Source organism: Cyprinodon variegatus, unplaced genomic scaffold, assembly GCF_000732505.1.
Source record: "Cyprinodon variegatus isolate N-32 unplaced genomic scaffold, C_variegatus-1.0 Scaffold308, whole genome shotgun sequence".
Taxonomy (NCBI): Eukaryota; Metazoa; Chordata; class Actinopteri; order Cyprinodontiformes; family Cyprinodontidae; genus Cyprinodon; species Cyprinodon variegatus.
The window spans coordinates 617,755-629,868 of NW_015150761.1; the positions used below are offsets into that span (position 1 = coordinate 617,755).

Genomic DNA, 12,114 nt, shown 5'->3' on the forward strand with positions numbered 1-12,114 from the left:
ATGGATGGATGGAAAATTAGAATATACTGATAAATGGCCTAACCAAATAAATGGTTGGAAGAATAAACATATTAATGTCTGGATGGATGACTTAGAATTGCTGATTTTCATCTAACTACTAAAGATTTTCTTTCAACGGAAGCCAAAGATATTTTGCTGTTAAGCACGAGAGAACTAGATCGATCTGCTGCTGCTCGCAATGTAAACAACAGGATCCAGAGTAGGATGCCAAAAACCTGTAATTTAGAAAATAATGCGCAGCTGTTGGGCATTCAAGGATTCCAGATCTGAAAGCCCACTGGGACTGGGGAAGGTCAGGGAAGAGGCATGGGGGGGGGGGGCTCACCTAGATCATCTTTAAGATCAAGTTCAGCATTGGTGGGGTTGATGACCCCGTCCACGTCAAAGCCAGCCAAGTTACTGACCTCGCTGTGGATAAGGTTGAGCTGTGATGGGGGGAACGGGGGGCAGGAGGAAGCATGCAAAGGTGGAGGGAGCAAAAAGGAAAAAAAGTGAAGAAGCAGAGGCATTAAAACCAGATTCACTTCTCAGCTTAGAGGAATACCTTGAACTTTGGAATCATCTCCAACTGATCTACAACCCTTGGTTGCAAAAAAATAATACTGTACTGAACTAAAGTATCTGGTATTTTCTGATAAAGGAACGCACCCCATCATTTTGACCAACCTTCGGTGTGGAAGCTGTTACTGGGTGAAGGAGACTCAAGGTTAATTGACTGTAATGTTAAGATTTTTCAAATGATCTGAGAGAAAGCACAACATGTTGGCAATGCCTGCAGATCATTCAGACTAAGAGGGAACAACATTTAAAGCTGACAACATGTCGGCTGAGTTGAATAACAACCTGCTTCAACCGTTTCATCTGCTAAGTAGAGATGCAAACCAATCTACTTACAGCTGTCTATTATTGGTTAATGAGATTAAAATATTTTTACATCCTATTAACTAATAATGTTAGTTATTACGTTAGTTGTATGTTATGTTGGTTAACGACCTCTCTCAGTGTTTTGTTTTAAGTGTTTCTGCCATCGAGAAGAGGGTGTTGCAGTTCACCCTTAAGAGAGATCACATCAATAAATGCAAGAGAAATGAAGATGTCGGCGGCATGCTTGAACAGAAACACCAACCGATCCAGATAAAGTTCAGTTGGGAAATTATTTTACAATCTTTAATATTAACAAGGATGCAGAATGCACTTTAGGCAGTTCTGTCTGTAAACATAAAAAACTCAACAAGCTGCTTAAGTTATGAAATAAAGAGAGAAAGCTGGTTGTGCTGCACGGCGGAGATGCACATACTCATCGGTGAAAGATTCAAAACATGCGTCTGTGTGCATCTGTGGGTGAGAGCCCACAATTTCACACATGAATTTCACTGGTTATGTAGTTGTCTGACGGCAACTGATTATCACCTCATCGCAAACGTTCCTTAAGAAATGAATGGAGAGGCAGTGGTTTTGATTCCTCTGGGTTAACCCCATAACAATAAAACATGTTGCTTATATCACTGATGGATTAGACTGAAAACAGAAAGCTAGATCACAGTTAGTGGCAGGAAAAGTCTGACAGTTTGTCAGAGCAACATACAGTCTTTAAGTGATAGTTTTGCATCTCTATTCATGGGGGATTAGAAGCATTTTATGGATTTTAATGAATTCCAATATAACAAAAACCTTCCTTTTCTGTTGTATTTTATAATTGCATGTCAGTATAATGTGTTAATAATATTTTATAAAGCATAAGATTTAGTACTTAAGTATTATGATGCACTTTTTTTTTTGCATATTGAAAACTATGTAATCCTTCATATAATAGAACGGCCCCCCTAAATATGAGCTTTTTTTTTTTTTTTATGCTACTCATAAATCTAGTCAACTTTAGATTAACTCGTTTATCAAAGACATTCATCCCCATTACCAACTCAGGTCATGGTACAAGCTGGTTTTTTTCGAAATATTTGAAACCTTTTTGAAACTGGACAGTTTGTTTAGGAGCGCAAAGCTAGTCATACTAATTGGACTAAAAGCTAACAATGCATGCTAAATCCATTTGAAAACATTTTTGTTAAATAGTAAAACCTTGTTTTAAATTTGCTGCTGAATGACATTCTGCTTCTGATGCAGCTCAGGATTTGAAGGCTTCATAAAAACTTTATAATAAGATAAAATGTGTCAAGCAAGGGTCATCATTTTTTCAGTCATTGAGTTAAGTTAATTTTTAAACACATCCTATAAAATCGGTCTACCTGGCTCTCAATCCCAAAAGGAAGCCTCTCTTAAAGACGATGCATGAGAAATCTCACCTCAAACAATTTGGTCACAACCTGGACATTTTCACATAAGGGTGCACCCGCTCCCCCCCCAACAGTTTTGATATTGATGGCAATATGCTAAGCTACTTTGAAGAGATCCAAGTAATTAACAGGTATATAGGCTACATACTGACCACTTTAAACGCCACTAAAGAGTTACATCCTCTAATGTTTTCCAACAAATGGGATTTAATAAGTGTTAAATATATAAGGGGAATACTAACTTTTGTTTGACATTAGTTTACCTTTGCTCTTGGCTATTAACTTTATCAGCTTATGTTTAACTAAGCAGAGCCATAAAAACAAAACAGATGCTAAAACTGTTGGTGTGTTTCGAAGCTAAGAATATTAGAGTGACCCTCTGAGTCTGGATTACATAGAGGCTCTCATCAAACCTCTACATTATAATTAATCAGCACTCACCCCAATCTTCTCCTTTTTTCCACCATCACACATTAACTGATTAGCTTTAGCATCTAAATGCTGTATCATCTGTAGGGATTAAGGGAAGGAAACTCCATTAAACTGGCCAAATATTTTACTGACAAAGCATGATGCCAAACTCCCCAAACATGGTTTGCAGTTTGTATATAGTGATTTAACAATAATACATAGGATTTAATATATTCAAAAACATTTTGCATTTGAACATGGCAGCAACGAAAAACATGATGCTTACGAATATCATGTTGGTTTTTCATAAAGGAGTCCAAAATATCAAGGTATTCCTCGAAGATGTCAAACAAAACACCTCATTAGCCCAGATTAATTCAAGGTTTGTTACCAGAAATTAAAAAAAGTTTATTTCTCCCATCCAAAAACATCACAATGCAAAATATGATTATAAGAAGACAAATCATCTGCAAGAAAAGTGGTGAAGAAAGACAGAAGTAAACAGGAAAGAATGGTAGAGTTACAAGAATCAGGTCTATAAAGGAAACTAGGTTCCTTTAACCTAAACTGAACCTAAACTAAAAAAAAGGAGCTAAAACAACAAGCAGTGCAAGCAAATGCTTTTTTCTTTTACTCAAACTGTGTAAATAACTGATTTTTTTCAAACTAATTTCTGAAATTACACAAAATCCTTTTATTTGCCAATTACCTTCGCTAGTAGTTTGTTTTACAGCAAATTCAGTTTAATCTGTGGAACTATTTACAAGATCCACAGCACAGGCAGATCAATAATGTGATTCTTACCTGCCACTCAAACAATTCTCAACTATATGTAAAAGAGGCGGTGCCCATTAATACATCTTATATTATTATTAGATTATTCCATGTAAAATATAATGAGCTTTTTAGCTCCAATTTTGAGTCTTTCATTGGTTTTATAGCTTCATGTTTAATTATTAAAAAGAAAAAGCAGTATAAACATTTTACCAATCCTCACAGCTAAGCTCCGCACTCACTGCACTTTACTCAGTGGTGAATTGATGTTCAGTATAATCATCTTGGACTTTTAAGCCAGAATTCTGAGCGCCCAGTAAACCGACCTTCTGACCCAGGAAGAGGCTCTTTGTGGAGAGCACAGTGAAGCTGTCTGCCAGAGATCCCTCCGTAGTGCTGTCTGCTGATGCCGACTTGCTCACCTCCCCTCTCTGTTAAAGACACAGCAAACATCAGGACGTCACACCATAGTACTGTCTGTAGTGAGATTGGCGTTTTTTTAACAGGATATACTTTAGAGTAAGAGGTCCGTCACATCATTACTTCTTAGCTTCCTTATGGCCTGAAAATATTGGTTACGATTTAACGCCAAATCTGATGAAAATATACTATCGTAAGAGTTTCTGGCACTTAAAGCTAATGGGGCTGGTCTTAGGTGAAACCAAGATGGACCCTTGACCTATTTGGGTCTGATCTACACAGCAATTTGGGGTCATGAGTCTGACAGGAAGAGAGACACGGTGGAAAGGTTAAAACCATCTGCTTTGGGGGAAAAAAGACATGATATAAAACAGCCAGATTCACCCTGTTTGAAACACACAGCCTGTATATAGCAAGCGGGGATACTCTGACCCTTGAACTTGGTCTTCGACGGGGCGACGCAGGTTGGGGTCCTGGCCTGGTGACCTTTGCTGCATGTCTTCCCCCTTTCTCTAATCATATTTCCTGTCTACCTACTTTAGAAAAACAAATAACTAACCAATAGTGTCTTAAAAAAATATTCTTTTAAAATATTCTTTTAAAAAAAAAATAAAAATCACCTTTCAGGACTCATTCCACTGCCTTTGTTGGATCAGCATTTTCTTTTCCTTAAATGTAGTTTTCATTATACTGTGTATATAAATACCTTTTACCTGTTGGTTTCTAAGAGCATGGTGCGCAGGTTGGTCATGAGGTGGGATGTTGCTTTTATTTTGATTGACAGCAGGCCCAGATCTGTGACAGTGTCTTAAACTCTCCTTTCTTTATATTCAAGAAAGACTGTTGATTTTTTGACTTTTCATTATCTGACCTATTCTCAAACTGTGTAGCACTGTCATTAACGCACAGAACGAATTACTATCTCTTTAAGAAGAGCACAAAAACTGAGTTACATTCAAATAAAACTGATATGGCGTTAACGTCTTTATCTAAAACAAAGCAACCTTAACAAAATACTTTATTCCCCCCCAACAAAGGAGGTTATTCTTTCATTAGTGTTGGTTTGTCTGTTTTCAAAAGAACTGAAAAGTTATGGATGGATTTTGCAGAGAGGCATGAGGGATTGCATTCAAGTCAATGAGTTGATGCAATCAACTGGTTTTCCTTAGATAGAAAACTTTGAATCAATTTGACTGTATGATCTGGTGAACTGTAACGTGCCTTGAGAGGACATGTGTTGTGAATTGGCGCTATAGAAATAAACTAAATTGAACTGAAATATTGTGACTGGCGACATTTTATTACATTTTGGTAATTATCCAGATGCCCATCTGGATCCAGGAATTTTTTGAAGATTCTCTGAATACAGGTATTACAGGTAAAGGTGGAAGACGCAATATGTCGGAGGGGAATGAGCTACTTGATGGAGGACGGGGCTCTCTAGTTTTGAAATATATTTAAACTCTCATTGAACACCTTGAACTCCTGCAGCAGTGCACTGTTTACTCAAGATATAACAGATGTCTGTGCCTCTGCTATCAGTTGTTGAACAATAGGAGCCAAAAATATTGTGATCACACCATAAGAAGATGAAGAAAAGTAAGAAAAAAGAAGGCCTGACTTGTGGAGCAGTCCTGCACCGGAAAGGATTCTTTATGCAAGTTGTCAGATTTAGGACGATAATGTAAGTGTTGGAGGAAATGCAACAGAACTGTTCGGATGACAGACTCTTTGAAATCTGTTTAAAATTAATCAGATGCAGCACTGCATATAAAAATGCCACAATTCAGTTTTTTTAAGGGGTTTAAAGGTTGGAATTAGAGCCACTCTGATTGCCATGAAAGGTTAGATATGAGTCACATAAGGGTTTATTTACACACAAAGTGAATGTAGCCTTAGCGATCCACGCAGAGCCGCAATTTTAATGCCTTGAAAATAGTTCGATAGGCTGTTGGGACATCTGATCAGGAAGCCCTCTGGATGCCTACATTTTAAAAAGTTTTTAGCACATCTTCCACTGTAAGAAGACTAAGACACAAAAGCATGGTGTGCGTCTAAAAAGCCAAACAACTCGACCTCTGTGTGATTCGTAATGACATACTGCCCTATTCTTAACACGCTCAGTGATAAAATAATCAGGCATCAGACTTAGGCGCATACCTTAGTCTTCCCTCCAGCCTTTTTCCCACCAAGTTTCTTAGCTGCAGTTTTCTTCACTGTTTTGGGTTTCTTCTCAGGAGCCGGCGACACAGGCGTTTCCAGTTTGCCTTTGGCGCCCCTCTTCTTAGCCAGAAGTTCCGGGTGGATGTTGGGTAAGACGCCGCCTGCTGCGATGGTCACACCTTTGAGCAGCTGTTACAGAGAGAGAAAGTGTAACATCTGAGATGTCCTGAAAGCAGTACATCAACCATTTCTGTGCTTTTGGATAGCAGATGAATTGTTGACAACAGATCACCTGGTTTAGCTCCTCATCGTTGGCGATGGCCAGCAGGATGTGCCGAGGTGTTACACGGCCCTTTTTGTTGTCTCTTGCTGCATTACCTGCCAGCTCCAAGATCTCAGCTAAATATTGGGAAACAGACGATCAAAATGCCAAACTCAGTTTGTCGGGTAAAATCTTTAAATAAGCAAGGTTATCAGTAAAATGTGTGAAAGGACTTTCTTGAGGGAATGGAGAGATAAGTTGCTGCATGTTTCTGTTATTACTGATCTGCTGCAGTTTCAAGCGCCAGGAAGGTTGCAACACAACTTTGATGTTATGATGCAAGCAGAATTTTGCACTGTCCAGCTAAAATATACAAGATTTCCCTAAAGAGATTTTACTCCCCAAAACCTTTGCTTAGGACAATATAAATGCTTCCTTAACAGCTGTCAAAGACAGTTATTTCTGAAATACTTTCAAGAAACAAATTTTGGGAAAAGGTCTGCCACTTTTTAAACTATTTTCTATCATTATATCAGGAAAAAAAAGCTGTTATTTAAACGCTCTAAGCTCAGACAGCAAAAGTCAGTTTATTATTATTTTGATATCTATGGAGTTTTTTTGTTTGTTTCCTTTAACAACTAAAACAAGTGGAAAGAAAACACAAAACAGGTTTTGCAGTGTGTCCATTTTGTACTTTTATACAATCTTGCTTCAAATATAAATAAATGAGTTTTATAATTCAATTAGTCTATTATCTTAGAGGAATTATTAAAGTATATACTCTGTGTAATCTGGGAAAATGTTTCCATACTCATAGGATGAATCTGTGGCAATGGCACAAAACATACAACCAAATACTGCAACCAAGCATTTCTATGCAATTCCAATATTGCATACAATCATGATGGAATGAAAAAAAGCAGAATAACACATTTTGGAGCTAAAGCAATGACCTTATTTCTGTGTTAAAAAAAAAAAAAAAAAGAGACCTCACCGGTCAGATACTCCAGGACAGCAGCCAGGTAGACGGGTGCTCCCACTCCGATGCGATATTTAGGCAGCCCCCTTTTGATGTAGCGCAGCATGCGCCCCACAGGGAAAATGACCCCAGCCTTGGTGGACCTGGACGTCTTGGTTGTCTTCTTCTTTCCTCCTCGGCTCGACATGGTGCTCCAAATGCTACCAGTTTCTGGATCCACACAGTAAGAAAAATAAATGTAACCATCAAGGTTTTTAAAAATTTTAAGAAATGCAGATAGAAATTGGTTAGCGATGAGGTTTAGCGGAATTTACGCCTGTTTCATCTGACTGGTTATTGGCCAGTTACACACTACTACTACTACTACTAAATGTAACATTTTTCTTTTCCCTTCACTGGTGATTGCACCACACCCCTCCTTTTTATAGTGGAAACCTGAACGCAGAGCTCTAAACAGTTTGTGTTCAGGAATGCGTGTGCTCTGAAAAGAGATACAAGTTGCCCCTTTGCTAACCAGTGACCAGGATCCTCTCTGCAGATCTAGGGTTGTCACGATACTAAACTTTTCAACTCGATACCGATACTAAGGAAAATATTCGATACTCGATACCATTTTCGATACCACAAGGATAAAAACAAAGACTCTAAAAGTCTACAGAAATATTTTCATTAATAAATAAAATACAATAAATAAACACAATAAAGGTTGTANTGGACGTCTTGGTTGTCTTCTTCTTTCCTCCTCGGCTCGACATGGTGCTCCAAATGCTACCAGTTTCTGGATCCACACAGTAAGAAAAATAAATGCAACCACCAAGGTTTTTAAAAATGTTAGCGGAATTTACGCCTGTTTCATCTGACTGGTTATTGGCCAGTTACAAACTACTACTACTACTACTAAATGTAACCTTTTTCTTTTCCCTTCACTGGTTATTGCACAACACCCCTCCTTTTTATAGTGGAAATCTGAGCGCAGAGCTCTAAACAGTTTGTGTTCAGGAATGCGTGTGCTCTGAAAAGAGATACAAGTTGCCCTTTTGCTAACCAGTGACCATGATCCTCTCTGCAGATCTAATTGTTGCTAAAGATGGTTTTGAATGGCAACTCTGTAATCATTTTGTTTTTGCAATGAAATCTGCAGAGCTATTTAACACCGACTGCCGCACATGATGGTGTCTTTGGTCCTCATATTACAGTATATTACAGATCTTTTAAAACAATGGTTCTCAAAGTAGGGGGGTATGTCCCCTAGGGGTGCACACTGGAACTGATGGGATACAAATGAACTGAATTAATTATACACATTTGGAAGGTATTACAAAATGTATTGATAGGAGTGTTGAATTTTTTTTTTTACACGGAGAAATAATACAGCTGACCTAAAATTCATTTAAAGGTGGTAGTTTTGGGATTTGAAGTTTTTAGTTATTTTATTGCAATATGAGATTTGCCTGAGCCAACTTTGTTCAGCTGTTGAAAAGGTTATTGGAGGGTTTGGAAAATTGTGAACCTATAAGAGGCAAGCAAAAACAGTTAGGAAAGCACTGCTCTAAAGGAACAAATGTCAAAATATGGTGAAACTCTTTCCCTCTTGAGATATGCAAAAGGAGAAAAAAAAGAATAAGTAAAGCTTACCCCTAAGTCAGGTTTTTTTGTTTTGTTCTTTTGTTTGTTTGTTTTCAATTCATACATGCTTTATGGTTGAAATTGGTTTTAAATATGTCAAAGGTAGTAAGTATGTAATTTGTTATTCATAATCCTCTAAAACTTACTGAACCAAAATGAATAATGGAAATTGGCTACCAAACTTCAGGATGCATGGAAAGCTGAATTTAGGATGTATGACAACAATAAGTGTTATAGTTTTACATAATTAAACATCTTAACAAAGGTTGAATTTGCTCCACTGATTTATTATTGACATAACTATCTAATGTGTATTAGATAGTGATGTTATGAAATGAGCCAAAGCTTTGAGGCGTGTGTAGAGTAATGGAGGGGCTTTTCCACGAAGCGCGTATCTAGGCTTGCTTCATTTAGGGGAGGAGCCAAAATCAATGACATCCGAAGCCCCAAACTTTGACAGGCATTTAAACATCCTCACAACTCAGTCAAGTTGTGGGAGTTTGTAGGAAAGTTGGATAGAGTTTGTTTATATTCTAAGAATAGATTGGTTGGAAAAAACAAAACAATCTAGTTGATAAAACTAGTTTGGTTAGATTAAACAATGCAATGATCAATGAAATCTGAGCAAGCCACTTGTTACAGTGGTAAGATTAGTGTTAGTAGTATTGCTTTCAGATTTGAAGTCATTGCCAGTGGGGTCAGCTGTATGACATTGACTTTCAATCCTAAGGTTGTGGGCTGAAGACCCTCCTTGGACTTTTGAAAGTTGGAATAATACTTAAAGAGTATTTTGGCTAATGTCACTAATGTGACTAATTTGTATAACTAATTTACTAATTTGGTTTGTTTTGGTGCAAATATAGATTGGGTAAAAACAATGCCAAACACTGCCAGATTAGATTTGTTGGTTTAGCCAAAAGACTGGTTGAAAACATAACTTCCAACCCAAAAAGTGTGGAAAAACTATTATTTTTGAATAAAAATGACTAACACTTTTCGTTTTGCTAACCTTTACTCAATTTGCACAAACACTTTCACCGTCTGCTTGAGCTAAAAAAAAAATGCATAAAAAAAAAAAAAAAAAATCACAATTATATTACTAACTGTAGTTCTGCTTTCCACCGGTAGGTGGTGACATTTTCACATGAAGCTTCATGAACTGTGGGGATATTTGAAGCAATTAGCCCAAACGGTTCAATGCCTCATGAGGCTTCATCTCACCATCACTGGAAATAGTGACTTTTTATTGTTTCTCATTAAAGAAAAAATAAAAAGTGAATATTTCCAGTATATTTTCCTATTTCATGTGGTTTTAATCTTTTAACTCAGTCCATAACTGGAGAAAAGTGCAATATCACATAAGTAAAAAAAAAAATTAAAAAGTTGTATGGAGCTTCTTTCACAAAACAAACTCAAAAAATCAAAAATGATGCAGAGGGAATCAGGAAAACCAAGAGCTTTATTTGTTCACAAACCCATGGTGACAGCTGAACAATGTGCTCCGGGAGTCCCAGAGGTATTAGCTGGGTAATTACTCTAGATACACAACAGGCTTATTGTTAATATTGCCTTAATGCTATAAAAAAAAGCAACCTAAATGTCACACTCACTGTGCACAAATATGTCAATCATTATAAAATCCCATGTGCAGAGATGTTTTATTCATGACAGATGGGCATTATAGACCTCAGAGTGGTCGTTAATGTAGACAGAATTTAATTATTTTGGTTTAGTAAGTAAATAACTTCAATATTAAAAGTCAAGACCATTATTCATTCCAAGAAATGTAATCTAAAGGTATATTGAATGAATGTTTTTAACACCAGATGTAGAGCCTAATTATCTTGTCTGTCACTGGGAATCAATTACCCGCCACCATAGGCCATGCTTTTTTTTCTCTGTATTTCTGCTCTAATAGAAACACTATACGCCACGTTACAGTCGAAATGACGCCAAGAGATTAGATTACAGCTATATATGAATAAAAAATAAAACAAGAATTAGGTTTAAATCATCTGCGGCATTTCTTCCTGCGGCCAGGTGTAGGTGGGTTTCTAACCGCCACAGTGGGCATTTCTCTGCTGCCCGCTGACATCGATTTCCGCATGTCAACAGCCAGCTCCATGTCCCCTACAAGTCATTTATTTCCTCCCTCGGCGTAACCGACGCGGCTCATAACAGAAATACAGCTGTCAGACGATAAAGGGCAATTTTTCCCCTCTACATGTCGGCATGTATTAGCCGGGCAGAGCGGCAGCAGCTGCCCCGCTCCGCCTTCCTTCGGCTCCAGCTCTCGGCCTCCATGGCAGCCAGCGAGCGACGGGAAGGGGGGGAAAAATGGCAGCCTTAACGGCTCAATCCACTGCGCAGATCCGTGCTCGACAGTCAACATGGGACAACGCTAAAAACAACGCGAAGCAATACTAACCTGATAGGATACTTACAAAACAACGGTGCGGTTTTTTTTCTTTCTTTTAAATGCTCTTCCAGTTCTCCCGGTAACAAGCCTGGGCAGTGTCCCCCACCGTCTCCCAGAATCCACAGCGAGCCCGGAATATCAGCGCGAGCCAGAGCTGCCCGCGGAGCTCCACCGGAGCCGCTAAAGCTCAATCTTTAACCCTTTAAACATTCACTTTGTCCTCAAAGCACACCGCTTCGACAGACGTTGTCTGTGTTTACGAAGAAATATTGTCAAATTCGACATGTAAGCTGGAAAAGTGTCAATTAGGCAAATATATCTGGTTCATCTTTGACCTCAGCTGTCAGTTTCACTTATACAGCATCTTGTCAAAGCATTGGAATGCAATCATCATGAATAAATTAAACCAAACATTCTGAGTAAAATACCTCAGTTAAATCAACAGATTACCTCAAAGATAAATAAAATATTAACTCCCTCCTTGTAGAAGATTTGATATTAACATTTTAGGAATACCTATAACCCTGTAACCCTTCTGTGTTATAGAAGAGTAAATTACCAAGATCAAGGAAAATTAAAGCAAACCAGTGAAGCAAGATAATCAACATTCGTGTCATTGACATCTGTGAAGCTCATAGATTGACACCCTTTACAAATTAGGAACATTTTAAATGGTAATTTCTAAGCTGGCTGGTCACAGAATAGCCTACTGTATCCAAGGGCAAAGGGGAAACAATGGTTGACAAAG

General features: G+C 37.9%; 1 protein-coding gene across 3 annotated transcripts in view; it reads right to left on the reverse strand.

Moving 5' to 3' along the window:
- The window catches only part of LOC107090687 (core histone macro-H2A.1), a 26,894-nt gene extending 15,369 nt beyond the window's left edge, over positions 1 to 11,525 (reverse strand). Inside the window, exons 1-6 of one of the 3 annotated variants that reach the window (XM_015384231.1) lie at positions 11,392 to 11,525; positions 7,337 to 7,531; positions 6,373 to 6,479; positions 6,078 to 6,269; positions 3,824 to 3,928; positions 347 to 446 (exon numbers count right to left, since the gene is read on the reverse strand). In XM_015384231.1, the coding sequence (XP_015239717.1) occupies positions 347 to 446; positions 3,824 to 3,928; positions 6,078 to 6,269; positions 6,373 to 6,479; positions 7,337 to 7,508 (676 nt within the window). In that variant the 5' untranslated portion in view covers positions 7,509 to 7,531; positions 11,392 to 11,525. Of the gene's footprint in view, positions 1 to 346; positions 447 to 3,823; positions 3,929 to 6,077; positions 6,270 to 6,372; positions 6,480 to 7,336; positions 7,532 to 11,375 lie in introns of all 3 variants that reach the window. The other 2 variants (XM_015384232.1, XM_015384233.1) reach the window with 2 other exon arrangements.
- Between the last annotated feature and the right edge of the window lie 589 nt (positions 11,526 to 12,114).